The sequence below is a fragment of the Mus pahari genome, chromosome 10, assembly GCF_900095145.1.
Source record: "Mus pahari chromosome 10, PAHARI_EIJ_v1.1, whole genome shotgun sequence".
Lineage (NCBI taxonomy): Eukaryota > Metazoa > Chordata > Mammalia > Rodentia > Muridae > Mus > Mus pahari.
Genome location: NC_034599.1, coordinates 71,668,443 through 71,692,729, shown reverse-complemented (window position 1 = coordinate 71,692,729; position 24,287 = coordinate 71,668,443). Strand labels below are relative to the sequence as shown.

Genomic DNA, 24,287 nt, shown 5'->3' with positions numbered 1-24,287 from the left:
CTCTCTCTCTCTCTCTCTCTCTCTCTCTCTCTCTCTCTCTCCCTTCCTTCCTCTCTCTCTCCCTCCCTCCCTCCTTTCCTTCCTTTCCTTTTCTTTTTTCTGTCTTCCATTCTTTGTTGTTAGTCTTATTAATAGAAGAATTTCAAAATGACTTGGAGGAAAGCTTGTAGATAATTTTCATGGGTGAGAAAAAAGAACAAGACAGTCAAAGTAATACCCTTGGAATCTGCCAGGAGCAGGGGGATGCATGATCTGTGCTGAATCCTGAAGTCATGGGCCAGCCCCCACCTGGAACTCCAGCTCCAGCTGATTCATTGTCCTCTTTTGACCTGCAAGGACACCATATCTACACATCCCCTAACCTTCACTGTGCATCACATAAATTAAAAGAAATCTTGTGTCTTGAGACATAGGTCATCACGTTAAGATGCATTCTGCCAAGTCTGATGACCTGAGTTTAGTTTCTGGGACAAACATCCTGGAAAGAGAGACCTTCATTTTTAGGTTGCTTCCAACTTCCACATGCATGCAAAGGCACTCGGGTGCAAACGTTGTGCTCACATGTGAATACAGACATACCTGGACACACACTAAATAATAATTTTAACAGATCAATAGAACTATTTACTTATTATTACTCCATTTTTATATGAATCAAATTCCTATGGACATGGTATGGATGCATGAATAGGATATATTATCATTATCACAAAATTCCTCTGTGTAGAATTCCTTTTCTGCATTTCTTTTAATAATCAACTTTTCAGGATTTCAAATGTATTTACTGTCTGTAATCTCAAGTTCCCACGCATTATAGGTTAGTATGGACAAGCACTCTCAATCACCAATACTGAGATACCAAAAGAAGATGTCTTAATTCTGTAATTGTGGTATTAGACAATGATAAAATATCCTATCATCTGGAAGACAGAGCTGTGTGATGTAAGGTGCTTCATAGGTAAGACATATTCCACGTGACAGTCAATTTAGCCTCGGAATCCCTGTGTGCATTTTGTCTTTCATCCCCTTTCAGTCCAATAAAATGAATCAATGAATCCCAATGAATACTTTAACTAATATCTGTGTTCTTATTCCCATTGCCAGTATACTTCACAAGCACAGCAAATACCTATAGTTACCAATTTGATAGTCACTCTTTAGTGTTGTAAGAATAAAGCAATACTGGTTTTATCAATATTTTGTTATTTTTCTGCTTGTATATTTTCTACTAGTCTCCTTCCCCTGGCATCTGTCCCCCATGGTAGCATCACAACTGTCATTTTCAAGGACTATCTATATTATATCATGTCCCATGTAAGAAGACTTCTTATCACCTACACTGTGAGTGCCAATGTTTGTAGACATAAATGCTCTGGAAAGCCTGTGTCAAGACTGAATTTTCTAACATCATTTCCTGACACTTACACTCTATATGGACCCAAGTGTCGTTCTAGAATGAGCTGCAGTGGGGTTCAATCATTGCCCCTAGAACAGGCTAGAATGGGGTTCAAATGCTGCCCTTACAGCAGGCTAAGATAGGGTTCAAGTTCTAGTCTTATATTAGGCTAAGTTGTACTTCAAGTCAGGTTCCTAGAATAGGCAGAGATGGAGTTTCATGGCCCCTTTTATGCTTTCCCACTTACTTATTGTGCTTCAGCCTCTATACTCTGATTTCAAACTGAAGACTAAGCTGAGGTCTAGGAGGAACGTCATTGTACACATAAGGCAGTTCACTTCCACCTAAAATTTTTACACGTTTACAAAGCATGTTATTATATAAGGTTAGAAATAAAATTGTAATTACTTATACATGTGTTTATTTTCCCCAATGTCACACTTGCTTTGAATGTCAGCTACTTTGAATAAAATCAAATAGTTGATTAGGTAAAAATAGAAATTAATGAAGTACATGGGTGATATTCTTCTCTTTTTTTATTTTAATAAATATTTCATTAATTATTTAAGAACTTCATGCAATATATTTTGATCATATTTACCAAACTCCTCTTTAGGTCCTCCCAGCTCCAGCTCCATACATCAATCAATGGTATGTGTCTTAGTCAGGGTTTCTATTCCTGCGCAAACATCATGACCAAGAAGCAAGTTGGGGAGGAAAGGGTTTATTCAGCTTAGACTTCCACGTTATTGTTCATCACCAAAGGAAATTAGGACTGGAACTCTAGCAGGTTAGTCACTTACTGGGTGGCTTACCCTGGCTTGCTCAACCTGCTCTCTTATAGAACCAAAGACAACCAGCTCAGGGATGGCACCACCCACAAGGGGCCCTCCCCCCTTGATCACTAATTGAGAAAATGCCCCACAGCTGGATCTCATGGAGGCACTTCTCCAACTGAAGTTTCTTTCTCTGTGTTAATTCCAGCCTATGTCAAATTGACACACAAAACCAGCCAGTATAGTATGCATTTTTGATTGCTTGTTTAATGAGTCATCATTTCCAGATTATGCTGTCCATATATCTCTAGGTATAGGGCCATCCACTGGAAACATTATACTGAGTGAGGCATGCAAGGTTCATATCACAGGTTTTTACTCAAGTGTACATCTTGACATTGCATCTTTTGTAAACAACTTATAGTACACAAAGAGCCGTGTTTCTATATATTCTTTAAAGTGAGCACATATGGCTTGCTTGGTAGAAAAGTTTCAGTGGAGGAGGCCAGAGAAGGCAATAGAGAGGAAATGGTTTTAAAGACATATATGTCTGCCATTAGATTTCACAAAACAGTAACTACCTTTCATTTCAAACTAACCAAAGTAGAAGGTTTAGGCAATGACTCTTAACTACATTTGACCCTATTTGAGGTGTTGAAAGACCTTTCACAGAGGTCACCTAAGACTTCAGAAAAACAGATATTTGCATTGCAATTCAAAATAGTAACAAAATTGCAGTTATGAAGTAGCAATAAAAATAATTTTATGGTTGGGAATCACCACAACATGTGGAACTGTATTAAAGGGTCACAGCATCAGGAAGGTTGAGAACTGCTGATTTAGGTTGATTTCACGTCACCAAAAAGAAATAATATATGTTTGAGGTGGTGGACTTGCTAATTACTGGATGTAATCACTATGCAGTATAAGCATATTGGGAAATTACATTGCACTCCACAAATATAAGCAATTATGTGTCAGCTTTAAAGAATGAGTATATAATATGAAGCCTAAGGGAATACAGAGACCATGACATTGAGTGGGAGCTGCTCAGAGTGTTTCAGAACCTGCATGTTCCAAAAGAAAGAAAGGACTGAGTCCTAAATAATTGAAAGTTTATTTTAATTATGTAGGTAAAATTCTAAAGGACAGTGTAAAGTTAAAATTAAGTAGCATAATTTGTGCTAGGAGCTCTCTAGCTTGTCAGCCTGCAGTGTGTAATATTAAAAAATCATTCCACGGTATTGCTGGCTTTTGGTCTCGGTTTATTCACAGTCTGGCACATAGTCTGAGACCACATGTTTTCCCTTTAGCCAAAGCCTGTCCCACCAAAGTTGGCTCTGCCTCTCCAGGGTCCTGAAACAGCTCTCTCCTCCCTGTGGCTGGCTGCTGCCTAAACCTGCTCAACACTCCCAAATTTCCACTGCTAACTGGGGTGCACTTCTGGAAAATCCATGCCCTGCCATTGTTACCTTTCCCTGGAGCTCAGTTGAGTCTCTGCAAGAAGGAAAACACCACACAAACTTAGTTTAGAATCAATAGATAACACAATTACTGGGTGCAGAACCTAGCATCCTAATTTCATCAACTATTCTAAGTTAGAACAGTCCCTGGCCTCTTACACGTTTGTTGACTTGCTCCCACATCCAAAAGGCAGGTCCTTTCTCCTGCATTCTCTCTTCCGCTTCCTGACCAGGAAGTCCCACCGCCTTCTTGCCCAGTGATTGACTTCTTGTCATCTTTATTTATTAGGGGAAAACTCCACTACATCAACCTAAATAATAGTAAAGTTATAGGAAAATTCCATCAAATGTTCTAGTTTGTTTGAATAAATGTTTATGAGTTCTCCTTAAAATAAAGGGGCTAATTTTATTGGAAAAGAGAATGGTTACGATTACATATAATATTCATGTTGTAAAAGTATGTCTTCAAAGATGTTCACTGACTTACAAGAGGACATTTGTCAAGATGATTGCGTATTTTTGAATTTTCTATCTTCTATAATTTCCTATCTTCTATCTTATTATATTTAGTAGGCCAATGAACAAACTACAATTCAGCAGCATGTGTGTACTGGGGAAAAAATGTTCTCCACCAATCAAGAGAGGAGTTTTCAATAATGAATAATGAAGTTTGCATTAGTTATTCTTGTTTGAATAAAGGTTTTTAGTCTCTTGAATTTACTGTAATACAGGTGAGAGATCATTTGCTTCTAAGTCCTTAGTCACTTAGAACATAGGGTATTTGAAAAAACAACCTTCAAGTCTGGTTCTTTACAATACTACACTGCAGTGCTGTCATACCTAATGGCCATCTTACACATCTAGAGAAGATCAGAAAGCTAAAGGACAGTTGAAGGTCACTGTTCAGTGATGAGTAGGTCTTGCTTATTTGACCCAGAGACTATACATTAAACAAGCAATAAATATGGTAGTGTATTTCTCTGTGAATATTTTATTTCCATTTGAGTTGTACACAGAAGTGAATATTTTGTTAAAATATTCTTTCACAAGACTCCCCCCTAAAAATATTCAACTCAGCCATCTTCCTTTGTTTTCCTTCTCTCACTTCTAGGCAGTTATGAATCATGTGTTTTGCTGTCCATTTTGTGAATGTTTATCATAAATCTCAATGTCAGCATCCTCTCTGGGTTTGAATTATTGGTGATTTATTATTTATTTACTCATTATTTAATGTTAACAGAGATTGAAGCTTGGGCTTCAGATATATTAGATAAATACTGTACCACTTAAGCCACATTCCTGGATCTATTCTTACTTTATAGCTTTTGACAGTCTGGCTCAGTTGCCTAGGATTAGGTTAAACTTGCTTCCCTCCAGTTTTGGCTTATTGAATGCTATTTTTAAAAAGCACAGTAACATTATAATTAAAATGCTTCTTGAGAAGATATTGGTATCCTTGGCATAATCACAAAGAATATATAGAAGCATAGTAAAATACATTGGCAAATGAACAAGTATAAAGACAAAAATTGTATGTGCTAAAAGTCAGCAATAGAAGGCAACTTCTTTTACTTTTATTTTATTTTATTTAGAATCACTATAAAAATGAAGAATTCAAAATAATTAAGTACCTCTCACACTATGTAATGAAATGTTTTGTATATGTGACTGTCACGTTGTTGATTTTCAATCCCATTTGTCAGCATATATTTTCATTCACCCTAAAGGAATCACGACATATCTGAGAGGCCTGAGGGTTATGCTAAGTAGGCTTGTTAAAAACACAGTGTTTAATTCCTGGTATATTTTATTGTATGTCTTATCTGTTTTCTCTATTAACTTTTTTCGTTCTTCTATGCTTCACTCCTACACGCTTCAGAGCACAAGAAATTCAAAACACCTTACCAAGTGACAATGCAATATTGATAACATTGGGTTTGCAAACGGTTTGAATGTTGTCAAATTGTTCTGTATAATATCCATAACTTTTAGGGAAGTAATTCTTTCACTTGTTGATAATAATTCTGTCATACACCTTCTTCAAATCAACTTATCACAATATCTGCTGGTCTCTCAGACAGCAGGACTATGCTATGCTTACATAATATCAGATGCATGATTTTTTTCTATTTAATCTTGTAATTTTTTTTTGTACTTTAACTAAACAGCTAATGTGTCAGCGAGACCATATTAAAGGAAGTCAGCTAGCATCCTGAAGGCATCCTGAAGTTGTTAGGATAGCTATTATCAATGAACAAAAAATAAGTAATAAAATAATTTCATCTGTAGGGTTGGGGAGATGGCTTAGTGTTTATAACAGTAAGTCTGTAATCAGAGCATTCATAAAGGAATATGAGATGTAGATAAGGGAGATTCCCCAGATGCTCACAGGCAGTTATCCTGTTGTCTATAGCAGGAAAGAAAATGAAAAGAAGAGAAGAGAAAAGGAATCTTGTTTCATACAAAGTAGAAGACAAGTACAAACATCTGAGAATGTCCTCTGACTTGAACTCATTATGTAGCACATACAAAGACATATTTAAACTCTCTCTCTCTCTCTCTCTCTCTCTCTCTCTCTCTCTCTCTCTCTNTCTCTCTCTCTCTCTCTCTCTCTCTCCATCCTGATGGGTTCTAGGATATGAAAGAGGCATTGGCCTTCTAATATTTTGAGACACTTATGAATGAGATTTTTTCAACAATCAATGGCTTTTGAAAAGTTGCAATGAGTTAAAAAAAACAGCTATAAAACTATACAATGATTTTGGATTCTCTTAATAACATATACATTAAGCTGCCCAGAAATTCAAGCCAACATTGTATTTTATGCAGCAAAGTAAAAAGCAGAAATCATAAGTGCAATTAGCACTCAGTCTTGGACAGAATTAAAAGATAGCAAAGATGATCTTCAGATTTTCTTAACCATTACATTTTACAATACATTTTATTTCACAAGCTCATGACAAAGGTTCCAAACTTAAGAGTATTCAAAGAATCCTACTTGAAGTTATTGTGTAAAACTTTCCCAGCAGAGCTCAGAACAAACATCTTTTTAATCGAGATAGATCATCAACTATATAGCAAAATAATGACTCCACAAAACATTGTGAACCAGTGAATTTATAGGAATTGCTACCAGAAGTGTGGGTGAGCAGTTACTTACAGAAGCTGGGACAGCTCAGGGCAGCTGTGTAACTGAAGCTACCTGAGCCTGGGTGACAAATTATGGGAACTACAACCTTGAAGTTCACTCTATGACTTGCAGGCAGCCTCACATTTTTAGGTAGCTCAAAAATTTTAGGTAAATTTTTTAAGTTTCAGGAACCGTGTAAGACTTATGAGTTGTTTACTTTCTGAGTCTAGGAGTACATTGCCATTATTCTGGAGGAAATGTTTTCATTGAGAGAGAATATTGTTGTACAACGATGCCTGTCATCTTTGGACAACAACTTTGTATGTTTGTTATAATTATTCTTTTAACCATTAAATGACATTGTACAAATGGACATATTATAAAATATTTGAATAATAAGTTTGTATATTTTCTGGCAAGCTTGTTCTATGAATTTTCTTGATTTACTATAAAGAAACTCTGAGGATGAGATTGTATATGTTAGAGACATGTTAGTGCAATGTCAGAGAATAACATATTTCATTCTCATAATCCATCAAGTTATATGAAAATGAAAGTCGTCATACAGACCAGTGTTTCATAGGAAGCCCCCACAGTGGGAGTTATGTGTTTATAATAAAAAGCAACATACGATGTGTATGGTAGTATAAGTTTTATAACTCTAAAGGCTAGGAAGTAGAGGCAAGATTTATCCACATAACTTGATCTGTATAGTGAGTTTTTGGCCCATGTCACCTGGAAAAATCTTGTCTCAAACAAACAAGAACTATGCATGAGTCTGCACTAGATCTTCTGTGCATGTGTTAGCTTGATGTTTTTGTGGGACTCCTAACAGTGAGAATGGGGTATCTCTGACCCTATAGTCTGCTCTAGAACCTTTCTCCCCTGCTCCCTCTCTCCCTCCTAGTCCACAGGGATCTTCTTATTTTTTGTTTGTTTGTTTGTTTTTTGCTTTTTGTTTTTTCAAGACAGGGTTTCTCTGTGAAGTCCTGGAACTCACTCTGTAGACCAGGCTGGCCTCGATCTCAGAAATCCACCTGCCTCTGCCTCCCGAGTGCTGGGATCTTCTTTTGCAAGTAGTCTCAGTTGACTATACTATGGTAGCAGTTGCTTGTCTGAGAACCAGTCACTCATGGCAGGGTCTCTCTTTTATTGGTAAACAGCTTTAATTTCATGCTACTTGGATAAAAGTAGCTTTTATTGTTCACGTAAATAGTGTTATAGTGAAGAAGAAAGCTTACAAGCAAACTCTGGAAGTCAATTATGACACTTTGGTTGTAAAGCAGATTAGAACATGAAAAATTTAAAAGAGAATGTCAGTGAAATTAATGTTCTCAGGTATAAGCAAAATGTTTAAATAATTAATCATTGTTATTATTTGTAGATGGGGCACACTGAGAGGAGCACGAGGAAAGAAAGAAAAATTTTGGGTATGTACAGCTCTCCAACTGAATTCCTAATGTAAAATGAAAAGCAGCCCCATGTTTCCAAAAATTGATATTATATAATCACATTCTGGAATGTTTTTCACACATTGTTGTTTTCTTCAACACAAAGCTAATTTTAACAGTTTGTTTTGTAATAATAGTTTTCTTCAAGTCCTGTGTTTTCAACTTGTAAAAGAATAACTTGTTTTTGTTTCTTTCAAATTGATACTCAGTAGGACAACTGTTTATTTTATTATCATCTAGATTAAAATAATACTTATACTGCACTCATATCTGTATTCATATCAATCAACTTAAGGTCTTTGCTAATATCATGCATATATACTATGTAGTATTATATATATATACATATCTAATCATATCTAATAGAAGATAAAAGTAATTTTTGCCAATTATCACATAAACATGTATCTTCACTGGGAAGGAGTTAACATGTAGTTTCAAAAATAATATGGAGCTTTATCAGGACTGTAGGTGCATGCCTATTATATCAGCAATTACAAAGCCAAGGCAGGATATCAGGAGTTCAAGGTATCCTTGTATACATGGATTTAAAATGGAATATGAAATCCAGCTCAGGTTACAAGAGAACCTGTCTAACAGAAAAATGCCTCCAAAATAAAATGCCCTTATAAATACAGGTGATAAAATATTTGAAGATTAGAACATATTGAAGAAAATGATCAGTTAATTATAATGAAAGCAGCTAATTATCCCAAATCATATTTTTAAGTTTTTTAAAATTTTATTGATTTTTTTTATTTTGTGAGCATATATTTATATGTATGGGAATTATCATCCACATCAAGAAAAATGGACATGAGAGGGCAACTAGCAGAAATCATTTTCTCATCCAATATGTTGGCTGCAAAGGGTAAACTCACTCTGAATAACAGGCTTATCAGCAAGTGGCTTTACTCACAGAACTAGAATACACACACACACACACACACACACACAGAGAGAGAGAGAGAGAGAGAGAGAGAGAGAGAGAGAGAGAGAGAGAGAGAATTATTTACTTTTCTATTTTCATGATAAAACATTACAGCCAAAGCAACATATGAAAGAAATCACTTGGTTATGGTCTCAGAGTGTTAGTGTCCATGATAGTCATGGTGGGGAGTAAACATAACTATGTGGCAGAGAAAGACAGAATGGTTTGAGGCTTTTGAAACCTCAAAGCTCTTCCCCAGAGGCACACCTCATTAAATAAGGCCACACCTTCTAATCCTTGCCAAACAGTTCCATCAACAAGTGAGCCAAAGGGGACCATGTTCATTTACACCATTACAATCCACTCCTGACTCCCACAGCCTGTGGCCACATCATAGCACAAAATGCATGTAGTCCATCTCGTAAATCCTCCATAGTCTTTCATAATCTCAACACAGCTTAACAGTCCAAGATCTCATTTTAAGACTCAAAGCTCTTACTGAAATTTACCTCTCTGTACAATCAGAAAAGCAATTTACATACTTCTACCATACAACAACAGATAATATATCATTCTAAAAGAGAAGAATAAAGACAGTGAGGAAATACTGAGCCAAAACTAGAACAAAACTCAGCAGGGAAAACTCTAGCTCCTTGTCTGATACCAAAGGGCTTAGATGACTCTGCCCTTCAAGTTGTATACTAAACGTCTCTTCGTTGAGGTCTGAATATTTCCTTGGCATATGTCTCAAGAAATTGGCATCTATAACATATCGTTGTCTCCAATCAATTCAGTTTATGCCTTTACAACTTAGCTCAATAGCATTTAGAGCTTCCTTGTATGGACTCCCCTACCCTGCCACATAGCAGACCTCAGTAGTTCTTAACGGCTAAAGAAGAGTCCACGACTTTTTTTTTTTTTTTCTGTATCATTTATGATCCTAAAGTCAGAACCACATGGAAAATACTGCAGAATTTGATGCCTTTCTTAGTCTGGAGCTTGGATCTCTTGAATCACATTTGAATATGCTTCCATTTGCACCTTTTTAGGTGCAGAAAATTCTTTAGTCCTTTCCATTTTACAAGTTGGAAGCTTAGCTTGGAGAGGTCTTGAAAATTGAGACCACCCTTCTCTTTATTCTATTTTTGAAAGACCTTTCTTTAATCTTCTCATTTTTTCAGTACAAGCCTTAGCTCCAACATAATTTTCTAGATGCTTCCCTCTATCTTTTTACTTTAACCTGCTCTCTCTCTCTCTCTCTCTCTCTCTCTCTCTCTCTCTCTCTCTCTCTCTGTTCTTTCTCTAACTCTGTGTGTGGGTGTCTCTTTCTCTCTCTGCATGTGTTTGTATGTGTCTTTTGTCATGCTTTCTCTTTTTTATTGAGACTTATATAAGGCTGATTTCAGAGGATTAGAGTCTGAGATTGAAGAACAAAGGCTTCTATGAGGGTATTCCCCCACCTACCCACCCATTCCTGTCTCCCCACCCTGGAATTCCCCTACACTGGGGTATCAAGCCTTCACAGGACCAAGGGCCTCTCCTTCTGTTGATGCCTGACAAGACCATCTTCTGCACATATACAGCTGGAGCCATGGGTCTCTCAATGTGTACTCCTTGGTTGGTGGTTTAGTCCCTGGGAGCTCTGGGTGGTCTGGTTGGTTGATATTGTTGTTCTTCCTATAGGGTGGCAAATCCCTTATTGATCATTTTTTTTTTCTTTTAGAGATTTTGATTTTTTCATGTTCTTTTTTTATTAGATATTTTCTTTATTTTGATCATCTTTAATTGAGATAATATTTGACTTATTTTCCAAGGAATGCAATGTTATCAACATGTGGATACATACATATCACACATAGGATGGAGTATCTGACTTATAAACAGAGCTCAATTCACAATACAGCCAGGTCAACATAGAGTAATATCGCAGCCAAACAGCACAGGCTTCACACACCTCATACTTGCTTATGGCATAATGTGAATATGGAAGTTTCTAGCAGTAGATGTCCCATATCGAAGCAATAGAGACCAGGGGATTTCCCCAGTTACCAACAAGGGAAAAGTACTTTCCTTCATCCTGAAGAACAGGTGAAAACAAAGTGACATTCCTTACATTGTCCTGGCCTTTAACAATATAAATACATCTTCCCACGGCCTGAATAAACTCCAGATAGTGTCTTCTAATACTGGGCTTTGTCTACTCTGACATGTAAATACTAAGGGAGATAATGTTATGTACTTGGGGACTAATTCAGGACTTTGTCTGAGCAATCACTCTTTGGCTTAGGGGAGAGATAAGAGAAGTTATATCACTCATGTACATTAAATCAGTGAACTAGACAGATGGCCACTGTTTTAATGCCTGTTTTTATGAAGAATAAATATTTTTAGGAGAAGTAAAGGAAAGCATTCCTTATCCTTGTATTATTTCCATTTTGGGTTCATCAAGATTCTTGCCTTTTTTTTTTTTTCCCAAAAGCACCCAGAAATAGAAAACAAGCTACCTATTATTTTCCCAAAGTTATGTGATGTAGTTTAAAAGTATTTACAACATTGGCCAATTTTATAATAGAGGTTATTTGTTGGGTTTTTTTTTTTATTGCTGGATAAAATGTAGTAGATATCAGTAAGCCAGAAACACAACTAGATAAGAGCAACAAACAATTCTTTGCTCTTTTGCCTTGAAAATAAATTCTTCTATCATACAATAGATCCCAACCACAATTCTCCCTCCCTCCACTTCTCCTTGCCCCCAACATATTTCCTCTCCTTCGGATCTATTCCTCCTCTGTTTCCTCTTCTGAAAAGATCAGGCCTTCAAGAGATGATAGCCAGACAGGACAAAACAAAATACTATAAGACTAGGTGAAAGCTCTCATATTGAAGCTGGACAAGGCAACCCAATAGGAGAAGAAGGGTCTCAAGAGCAGGCAAAAGAGTCAAGATGCACCTGCTCCCACTGTTAGAAGTTTCAAAAAGAAAAATAATATCTACCAAGATAATAGCTACAACACACACACACACACACACACACACACACACACACACACACATATATATATATATATATATATATATATATATATATATATGTGAGCCCATACATTTAAACTTATATTTTATTTTAAAAGTGGAAACTTAATGAATTATCGACCTTTTTCTGTGATCTGGGAACATTTGGTAGGTCCAGGCTCAAGCTGAGAATCATTTTTTGTCATGGGTAGAGAAAACATTACTGAGAATGTGAATCAGCTTATAGTGAAATACTTACTGAGCACTGGAACAGAGCTGTAGGTAAAGGAAGAGGTTGGAAAACCTGCACAAAATTTTCCGTATGCCAGGATCCTTTGTGTAGTTACCATCTTGCAATGATTAAAATCACATATGGATTGAGATTAATAAAACTCATATTTCCTGACCAACTTAAGCTTTGCCATGCTGAAAATATTCATCTCTTTGCATATCCTCCTACATAAAGAAAGGGCTAGCCCTTTGTGGAAAACAGATCCAATATAAGTATTTGCAATTAGTGGGTAGATATGGTACATACTAAAAATATAGACGAATAAGCAAAATTATGGCCAATCCTTAATAGAAGAAAGCTTTCAATATAATTAACAAATTATATCTGACAGGTAGGATTTAAAATAGGCAACATAAAAAACACTCCATAAAATAGGAATGAGATCAATCTGAAAAAAAAGAAATTTTAATTTGTATAGAAGCTTTTTAGTTTTGTTTTTTCATTTGCCTTGATTCCTGAACAATTGGAGTCATATTCAGAAAGTCCTCTTTTATGCCTGTCTTGTAGAGTACTGATTCTGTTTTCTTCTAACATTTTCAGGTTCCATATTGAGGTCTTTGATCAACTTGAGGTTAAATGTTGGTTGTTCAGATTAATTGATACAGGGCTAATTTAATTATTTTCCATGTTGGCATCTAGTTTTCACAACAACACTTATTGAAGTCGCTCCTTTCTCCAGCACATGTTTTTTGCCATTTTTTTTCGACTATCACATGGTTGTAGTTGTGTGGATCAATATTTGGATTTCCTGTTTTGTTCCACTGGACTATATCTGTTTTCTGAGACAATATCAGACTATTTTCTTTTATTACTATAGCTTTGTAGTATGTGTTAAAATCCGGAATGTTAATTCTATCAATTATTCATTATTTATTTTGGTTTCTTATGAATTTTAGAACTCTTTTCTATTCCTGTGAAGGCTGAATCGAGGATTGATATTGGAATTGCATTGAATATGAAAAGAGCTCTTGATAGAATAGTCATGTTCATAATATTAATTCTATCAATGCATGGGAAGTCTTTTCATTTTTTAGTGTTTTCCTCAATCTCTTCAGAGATTTAAAGTTTTCACTGTGGAGGTCTTTAACCTACATGATTAGGTTTACTCCTAGAGATTTTTTTTCATGAGGCTATTGAGACACGGGAGTGTGTCTGTGTTGTCTTGTATCCTGTCAATTTGCTGAAAATGTTGATCATTTCTATAAATATTCTGATGGTATTTGGGGAGTATATTATATTATGTTATATCTATATATCTATCTACATGCCTATATATAATATATTATATCATCTACAAGTAGTGATAATTTGACTTCTTTTCCTACTTGTATCACTTTATTTTTCATCTCTTACTTTTATACCTAGTACTTCAATTAATGATTTGAAAAGTATTTCAACAAAATATACACATATTATAATATAGAGATGATAATGTCATAAAATAAAAATTCCAATAAATTTGTGCAGAGACAGGTGGAAACAGTATTGCAACTTTAATTTTTTAAAAGCCTACCTTTAATTATGGTTCTGAAATGCTTTATCCTCCCTTCTTGCCCACTGCCCAGCAGAGGTAGTAGAAACGAAAGGATATAGGGGAAGTGGACTTATTTAGAAAGTGTTCTTTGAAGCACATACCATCTGCATTGTCAGGAAAACAGCAATTCAGTTCCACAAGTCAGTAGTGGCAGCTTGATCCACTTGCAAATACATCACAGATATCCCAGTTCTGTAGTGTCAGGATAGGAGCAACAGTGGAATGACCTAGTAGTAACAGCCAGGCCTCAGATGAATTGGCAGGAGTCAGCAGGAGGAACCAGGGCCAACAGGAATGCTGGGGAAGCAAAGATCTGTGAAGAATGGAGACCAAGAAGCCTTTAGCTATACAAACAAGCCAAGCTAAGCTCACTGTCCATTAAGTCCTATATACATTCCCTCCAAACATCATGTGTCCTCCACAGGTCTTACCTCTCATATCTTGCCTCAGGACATGAGTGAGTCTGACTTAGCAAAACTCCATATGTGTCTGTCTCAGGTACCATCATTAATTGGCCCAAGTCCTCAGAAGTGACAAGAAACTTCAAGCACACCACCAGAAGTTTTTGGTCCTTTTTCTCTCTATGTAGTCCCAACAAATGGAGTTCAACTACATAACATAAGGCAGACCAATACATGTGTGTTGTTATCAAAGAATCCTGCACCTGCTTGCTTTAGCAGAAGATCCTTCACTGTGTCTGCTTCAGTGACACATTTCTTCACAAGTCTACCTTAGCCTTTCACTTGTGTCCACTTCAGTGAAACCTTCTTTCATGTGTTTGCCCAAAAAAAACACCATATGACACAACTGACCTCCCAAAGAACCCTTAGTTTCCACTATATAACATATGTTCATATTTTTATACTCCTGGCAAAGAAAGAGAAAAAGACAACACAGCAGAATTTATATTTCACCCTATAGTAGCCAGTTCTCCAAAAATAAAAGATACCAACCCAAAGTTTCAGAAATCTCCATAAACTCTAATCAGAAGAAATTCTGAAAGCTATATTAAGGAATTCCATTACCAATAGCAGAACATAAGAGATAAAGAGAAAGACATAGCATATGCTAAAAATTATACATGTTTATTAAAAATATATAACTATAATCAAAGGATAATGTGCCCACAAGTATGAGAAAGTGAGGGGGAATGTGGGATGGGTTATAAGGAGGAAATGGATGGAGAGATTATATATGCATACATACATACATACATATTTACATACACACATGTGTGTGTGTTAAAAATTGATCTTAATACAAACAACGTTTAAATACAAAAAAAAAAAAAAACCAAACAAATAAAACAGAAAATAAAAATCTACCAAACGACAGTGTTACAAAGCTGCTGAGTCAAATAAAGATGACCAAGGAATGGTGATGGTGATGGTGTACCTGCCTCCTTACAACTTGAAATCACTGACAGGTGTATTCAAAGTGGAAATGAAATAATGCATATCCAGACAAGGAAAACTGGAATACAGTAGTGTTGGGATAACAGCAGCAGTGGCATGACCTAGCAATAACAGCCAGGCTATGGTTACATAAGTCAAATAAATATGTGACTCTCTAACTCAGTATCTCATAGGAAAAGTCACTAATATCTATGTATGGATGTAGTCTAGGGACAATATTTGATGGCTTTGTATTATAGATAAATATTTGAAAGCTCATGAAATATTTACCAGGATGATAGCAAATTCAATAAATTCATAAGATTGAAATTATATAGACTATACCATATTAGAAATGTTATGTGCTTAAAATATTAAAAAATTTACTATAAAATTAATGCATTATAAAAGAAATCACAAATACCATTTTAAGAAAAAGTAATTCATTAGTGGAGAAACTCATGCTGAATAAAGAAAGAACATTTATAAAGATAAGGCATGAAGTTAATAAAAAAAAGTAAGCACATGCAAACTAAAGAAAATAATTGTTTCTTGAAAAATAATTTTCTGAAAAACTAAAAAAGAATAAAAATAATCCACACTGCAAGTGAAGCTGCTGAATGCATACTAACTTAATAAAAAAAAATATTGCAAAATGTTCTGTTGATACATCAGGGTTTTTTTCCGTTTTATTTACTCTTCTCTCATATATTATATCCTGACTGCAGTTTCCCCATCCCCAGTCTCTCCCCTACTCTCTCTCCTTCTCCCCAATTCACCCCTTCACTCAGAATAGAGCAGGCCTTTCATAGACTTCAACCAAATATGGCATAAAAATCTACGAGACCAGACACATACTCTCGGATCAAGAATGGATGAGGTTCCCTGGAGGAGGAAAAGGGTCCCAAATGCAGGGCAGAGTCAGAGACAGTGCCTGCTCTGTCTGTTAGAACCCCATAAGTACACCGAGCTACATCACTATAACACATATGCAGAGGACTAGGTCAGACTCATACAGGCTCCATGATCTCTGAGCCCACTTGATTCTGTAGCCTGTGTTCGTGTTCTTGTGGTGTCTTTGATCTCTCTGGCTCCTTTTCTCCTCTGTAGGACTCTCCTAACTCCACCAAATAGAATATTTGGCTGTAGGTCTCTGTGGCAGTACACTGTAAATTATTTAGTATGAAACGTATGTATTTCTAAGAAAGGAAACCTTCAAGAGGATGGCAATAGAAAGCCTAAGCACTTTTTGGGAGACTTTTACAAAACTGACTTCATTACAACATTCTCACAAAAAAAACCAAAAACAAACAAACAAACAAACAAACAAACAAAAAAAACAAAAAAAACAAAAAACTTTAGGTGGGCAGTCTTCTCAATTTCCCCAAACATTTAAAGAACTAATAAAACCAGTAGTATTACATTTGTCAAAAATCAGGTGTCTATGGTGTGGGGACATGCAAGTGTGTGTGTGTGTGTGTGTGTGTGTGTGTGTGTGTGTGTGTGTGTGTTGGTCCTTTATTCTGTTGATTTTGTATATATCTTTCCACTGCCTAATTTTAGCCATTTCTATTTATGGCATTGGAATCTTTATAAACATTGTGTTGAAACTGTAGGTGGCTCTTAATAGAATGGCCATTTTCACAAAAATAATTTTGTAATCCATTATCATGAGAGATATCATCTAGTGTCCTTTTCAATTTCTTCAGATTTTATGTTTACAATGTACAGATTTTCACTTTCTTGTTTATTCCAGGTATTTTGTTGTTGTTGTTTGGGTGTGTTTTTTTGCTATTGAATATAGGATTATTTCTCTAATTTCTTTCTCAATGTTTTTGTAATTGTATGTAGAAAAGCTTCTGATATTTACATGTTAATTTTGTACCTCACAAGTTTAATGAAGTGTTTATGAGCTCTTAAAATTTTCTGGTGAAAAAGTAAGATCTCTTATATATGGAATTGTATCACTTGAATATGTTAATTATATTTCTTATTAAACACTCTTCATCTTTCTTTGTCTTCCTTAAATAGAGCCTAAGGACCTTCCATTGAAGTGTTGATGGCTGTGATAATAATGAATGCTCATGCTTTGTTCACTAATTATAAAAATATGCTTTCAATACTTCAAAAGTGACTGGTATTAAGCATAGATTTCTTGAAGATATAGTGTATAAAATGGTGGAAGGGCCAATTTATTTTTAATTTATTGATATTTATATCATGAATGGATTTTGTGGTAGTCCAAATGTAAGATATCGCCCCCTATGCAAGATTCTTGCCCCTTTTTCAAAATTAAAAAATATTTAAAAAGTTGTTTAAATAGGCTATAAATTAATCTCAGTAGTCCCAATCTTGTGTTAGGGATCCACAAGATTCTGAGAGAGCTATTAGCCCTTAGTCTGTGTTGGAATTCTGGAGAAGGTTCTGGTGTCAGTGAGTAGATAAACTTGACAGGAGAATAGGAACAAACAGACAAAAAGGGAACCTTCCTTCCGCATGTCCCATGTAAGTGGCACCAGAAGGCACATTTAGGATGGGTCTTCCCACTTCAAATGATCCCTTCCAAAAAAAAAAAAAAAAAAATCCCTAACAGGCATGTCCAGCTATTTAGGTTTTAGTTGATTCCAGATGTAGTCAAGTTGATAGCCAAAGTTAGCTATCTCAGCTTTCACCAGCAAATGGATTTACATTTGTTTAACAAATCCTACATATGCTTTCCAGTTTCTCCAAAGGTAAAATAACAACATTTGAATGGTAATAATCTTCAGATACTCAGATGAAAACATGTACAATAGGACTATAATAGTTTCACTATAAAAATAATGTTTCTAAAATATTTTTCACTTGAGATTATTTTTACTTGATTTTTCTGTCTTAGGGAAAACATGTTCTAAGTATATACAAGTATACAGATGCACAACAAATTATTTTCCAATATGTACACATATTTGTTTTTTATTAGATATTTTCTTTATTTACATTTCAAATGTTATTCCCTTTTCAAATTTCCCCTATGAAACTCCCCTATCCCCTACCCCCTCTCGCTGCTCCCCAACCCACCACTCCCATTCCTGGTCCTGGCATTACCCTATATTGGGGTATTGAGCCTTCGCAGGACCAAGGGCCTCTCCTCCCATTGATGACCAACTAGGCCATCCCCTGCTACAAATATAGCTAGAGCCACAAGTTCCACCATGTGTGTGCGTGTGTGTGTGTGTGTGTGTGTGTGTGTGTGTGTTTTGATTGGTGGAATAGTTCCAAGGAGCTCTGAGGGTACTGGTTAGTTCATTTTGATGTTCTTTCTATGGGGCTTCAGTCCTCTTCAGCTCCCTGGGTATTTCTCTGGCTCCTTCGGGAATTGGAATTTTGTTTAGACGCCAGTTGTAAAGACACTCACACACTATGTGGATGTCTCATTTCCAGGTGTTCAAAGTCCATTTCAACTTTGAGGGGACACACTGAATTCATGGTTTCAGACCCATCTTTGAAAGCACCCCTTTCAGGTGTCAGGGATGTTTGAGGAGGCAAAAAGCCATATCTAAAAAGGAAATGCTGATGATAATTGGATTTTTTTTTTTTAAACTGATGCTGTCATGACAACTTCTGAAGCCGAGGGAGTCTGTTCTCAGAGGAGAAAACCGTGGAAGCTGCCTGTGACACCATATGCCTTGGGAATATCAGTGTAGATCACACCCGAGATCACATTCCATCTTAGACCCAGCACAGGGCGAATGGAAGCCAAGTGTGGCAGCTGTTGTTATGAAGTCTCTAATTTACAGAGCTGGTCTACTGCATTTAGATGTGGTCAAATAACTCCCTCCATGTGCCTCTCCTGCCTCTATGACATTCTCTGCACACTCCATTAGCGCTTTTGCTTCCCAATGTACTTACTCACTCAACCTTTAGATCTCAATGCTATTCTGGACCCAGCCCAGCTCTCTAATCATCCCCAGAGTTTAAAAAGAAAAAGAATAAAGGAAAAACTTCTGATTCCTGCTGATTTTACTTTCTCGAATGCTTTATCTTCTCTGTCTTCATTAGATTACATAACTGGAAGTAGTCATTTAGCAAAGAGGCCTGGTGGCTTCTGTCTACAGAGCTAGTTCTAGAGAGGAAAAATAGTAGTTTCGAGGACTCTCATTTGGCTGTTTAGTGAGTTTACGGCTAGTATATAATCTATGATGAATCTGAGGTTATATCCTAGGCTGAACTATGTAACAAGTATTATTTTACAATTCAATTACTTCAATAAACTTCTTTATTCTGCTTCATGCTTAGTGCTGATGGTTTTAGCTGCTTCTCTCTGCTCGAGGACCTCTCTACAATGATAGCTTGGTCAGTTTTTACATAGCCTTCCCTGCATTTTGGAGAGCATGTCCACATCTTTCCTGAGCCAAGCAAACAAAGGTGCTACAGCTACAGTGACCTCAAGTGTACTCTAGGCTCTGTCCACTTAGTACTTAGCTCAGAATGCTTAAAATTCATTAGATTATAACTTTCCCGATCACAAAGAATAATATGTTATTTATTTGGTGTTCTATACATGGATGGGTCCTAACCCTGAAGCATCTGTATCATCCTTTCTTCTCCATTGGATATGACAAAACACCAAGATAAAAGTAATTTAAGGGAGAAAGGGTTTATTTCAGCTCCCATCTTTAGATTCTAGTCAACCACAGTGGGGAAACCACAGGAATAAAGTCCGGAGGGAACTGCTCACATTGTAGCCATAGTCAGGATCAGAGAGTCGAAAACTAATACTTGCAAGCAAGTTTTCACCATGTTCTTTTCTCTCTCATTCAGCCCAGAGATCGTCCCAGGGAATGGTGCTGCCTACATTCAAGGATGGGTCATTCTATCTCAGTTAATCAAATTAAGAAAATTCCTCATATGCATGCTTCTAAGCCAATCTAATCTATAGAATTACTCAGTGAGACTCCCATCTCAGGGGTTCTTATTTTATGTCATTTACAATCCACATGTGCCATCACATTTAAGGGCCATCAGTTCTGGTTCTTGACAGTGAATCCATGCAGGGATATTAATGTGATATAAGAAACAGAACCCCTTGATCAGTATTCAGAAAATATTTAGGTGCTTAATCATTATTGTCTGTAAAAGTCAAAGGCAATTTGAAGCTAAATAGTATTTTTCTGTTAGTAGAGGAAGGATTTAAAAAATTATCAAAGCATAATGCTCAACACTTTCATGTTTTTGTTTCTTCCTGCAGATTGCTGCCAATTCCTGGGGAAAGTCGTGGGGAGAGAATGGCTATTTTAGGATTCTTCGAGGAGTAAATGAGTCTGACATTGAGAAATTGATTATCGCAGCGTGGGGCCAACTGACAAGTTCAGATGATCCATAGCTATCACATTTCCATAAGGTCATGCATTCAAGTAACTCATTAAATTGAATTTTAGCAATTCAAGGTTCCCTGTGCCAGAGGAAGTGGTGCATTTTTGCTGTGTGCATAGGACATTTCTGCTTTCTTGTTTTACTCCAGGCTCTAATCTGTTCTCTTTATATTATTAAAATACTAATAAAAGAAAGATTGGCTAAACATCATCAAAGTTTCCTGAGTGTTATTTTGCTCTCATGATGGCTTTCCCTTTGAATACAATGGTTCACAATGTAGCAGGTTTAGGTTTCAAATTCCCTATCAATCCTTTAGAGAAGTTATATGAACCCACCTTGAGTCAATGAGACTAACACATACACACACACACACACACACACACACACACGCACGTGCACGTGCACGTGCACGCGCACGCGCACGCACACACACACCAACTCACCAGTGTGCCAGCTCCATGACTTTATTTTCAACAAATAATGTTTTCTTAGTTTAAGCATTGCTTATGCTTTGCTGGAAGCAGAAGAAATGAATTCTCAATTATTCTCTCAATGAGCTAATAGTTTGTTTCCTTTTATATTATCTAAATCTTGCTTGTATTTCTGTCCCCCAAAAAGTAACTCCATATAAACAGCTACTTGAGAACTGTGTATTATCTGTGGGTTGGAGACAATAGTAAGCACAGAAAAGCTTAGAGGCTAACAAAAGAAGAATTGTCTCAACATAATACACTACTATTTGGAGAAACTAGTACATTATATGTAACCTTTACCATAAAATTAGCTATAAGTTTGTGCTTAGGAAGCTAATGTATTGACCTCTGAAAACAAAAACAGCATGATGTCAAGAGTTGAATAAATGCATCTTTATCACAAACATTTCACAGTTTATTGCTTGAAACTCCAAAAAGTAAACTAGATTAACATTAATTTTGATTTTAGTTCTCTGTAGTTGGTGAAACAGAAATAAGGATATAGTCCTTTAGAAATCCATGGGCATCAAAATAGGAAAACAAAGCTAGTCAGTAAATAAACATAGTTGATCACATTGAAATGGTAGGATAGCCTAAGAATTTTTGTTGTTTGCATAGAATTACTTAGATTAGATAAGCCAATAGTACTATGTGAGAATGCACCACATATGGACAGACCCCCCATGCAGACACATAAACATATGTGCAGTTGTGTTAATCAACAATCACTGTAGTTTTATCATAACTATTGAGGGTGATTCACTTTGTTTGTGTTGCCTCTCATTCTATAGGAAGGAGTTAGAGAAATAATTTGATTTGTTTTGTTACCCTGGGATGATTTAGAAGCAATCCCTACAACGCATGCTTTGTTTAGGTTCTGAAAGAACAGCTAAGAAGCTAGTGGGCACTAAGAAAACAATGCACTGACAGACTTGCAGGAGCAACTGTACCTCACAAAGAAGGAATTCTATGGCTGGATGCTGCTCTGCAAGCTCTTTCTTGCCCAGCAAAAGTGGGGGAAAATAGATCCCATGCTGAGGGCCATCCCCAGTGGGTCTTCTTGTTCTTGGTCCTTCTTGAGGCAGCAGAGGGAGAAGAATGGGTGGTGGTAAGACATGGTCTTAGTAGATATTTAGGTTTGCTGTATAATAATAAAACATTTACCTATCTATGTCTAAGTTACTTTGTCACTGTAGCTGACCTGCTTGAGTCCCTTTGAGGCCAGAAACTACAGTCTCTGGCATTTAGCATTTCATTGTAAACAGTAGGGTATTAAGTAAATGATTAATTGCTAGAGCCTTTTCCACTTTGTCCAGATGCCTCTCCCTTGTCAGGCTAGGGGGAAGTTTGGAGCAGTAAACTTCTATTGAACCAGGAGAAGAGAATCACAGTCACAAAAGGAAAAACTTTTACATAAGCAAATAAGCATAAACTCACATAAATCCATATACATATTTACACATTTCTATCCAACCCAGTTGGACCCACCTCTCATAATTACATACTTACATACAGACATCCATACTTACATATGCATTTGGAGCAAAAGACCAAGCCCCTGTGCAGAAAGATTTCACTCATTCTTTGTTCTCTTTAATAAGAAGACTAAGCCTTACTTGCTATTAAGAAAAGACCTGTTCTGTCTCATCGTAAGGATAAGGATTCCTGCTTCTGCTCTCTCTGCAGCTTCTTTGTTTTTCCTCTCCCTCTTAGCATTCTGCATATTGCTCTCTTAGTATTTTAAATTGTCTTATATTTTTTAAGTTATTCCACTCTGCATTCTCCTAATTTTGCTCTCTTCTCCTGCTCTGAATGTCACAATAATGCCCTTACCCTCAATACCATTACTCCCAATGCATAACTTCTTCTAAGTTCTTCTCGAGTTTAGTTCTGTCTAATAAAGGTGTCCTCAGCTCAGTCTGACTCCTCTCTTTGTCCTCTGCAATTATACATCTTTCAGAATACATGATCACATGGTAAAAAGTTCATCACAAGTTTATACATAAATCCAAGTCAAAAATCAAATAAGTTTACATCAGAGAATGTTTACATGCATATCCAATATTATCTGGCTCAATGTTCATTACCTGTCACCTGCTCTGCAGGCTCATGGAGAGTTTAAAACTATTAACTCTTGTGACCAAGGTATTAATGAAATTTTGTATAGATAAACTCAGTCAATATTTTTTGTCTTCTGTCCTAGCACCTATAGTGAATCATTAGTTCCCTTTTATGATCCTTAGTTAAAGATTTTACAACCTCTTAGAGTGTGCTCTGAATAGTAGATGCCTGCTTGCTACCAGAAGCAATTAACTATGACACTAAAAACTTGTAGTTTTGATTATCAGAGAGAACCTAATAGCAGTCCCACTATAAAAGAGTTTTCTAATATAATTTCAGGAATTCTTATGGGATCATCATTAAGGATTAAGAAATCATCTGTCTATATAGCATCACTTCAAGACAGTGCATCTTCATTGTTCTATAGAGATCTGCTCAAAAGGGTGTGCTAATATCTAGTGATTGTTATATATGTTTAATAATAAGAGGAAAAGCATATTAATCACAGGAATCTTTCCTAAAATGGTTTTTTCCTGGGCCTTGCCTCCTGGAACAAATCTTTTGTGGATTATAATCCAATGCAGACTCATCTCAGGAAGATCAACTGTTAGTTATTAGCTTCTCCTGTGATGGCTCCTGACAATCCCAGTGTCAAGAAAAACAAATGCAATCAAAGAATAATAATCTCTGCTTGTTCAGTATCCAGCCTACACTTGCTGAAACAGTGCAGATAAGGCAGCATGAGCAAGCATTGGCAGTGTTTCTCATGGGTGTTAAAATATAAGCAATACATTGCAAGGCCTATAACACTGAAAGTTGCATTTCTCAATCCAGGAGGTGCCACTGTATCAGAATGAAGTCTTCTAAAGAATGCACAGACATTCTGTCTCCTGAAAAGTCAATGTAAGAAGAGAAATTCAACCCCACGGTGTCAAGAAAGGATGATTGGAGGAAAAGAAAAAGCTTCTCTAGTTCCCCTGTGGCTAGTATCATAACTCATTTTGATGCTCCCACTGATA

The 24,287-nt window shown here is 36.3% G+C and overlaps 1 protein-coding gene across 1 annotated transcript in view; it reads left to right on the top strand.

The window, feature by feature from the left end:
• Tinag (tubulointerstitial nephritis antigen) overlaps positions 1-20,939 on the top strand; it is a 78,387-nt gene extending 57,448 nt beyond the window's left edge. Inside the window, exons 10-11 of the mRNA XM_021207425.2 lie at positions 8,150-8,195; positions 20,610-20,939. Of these exons, the coding sequence (XP_021063084.1) occupies positions 8,150-8,195; positions 20,610-20,744 (181 nt within the window). The 3' untranslated portion in view covers positions 20,745-20,939. The remainder of the gene's footprint in view (positions 1-8,149; positions 8,196-20,609) is intronic.
• The last annotated feature ends 3,348 nt before the right edge of the window (positions 20,940-24,287 follow it).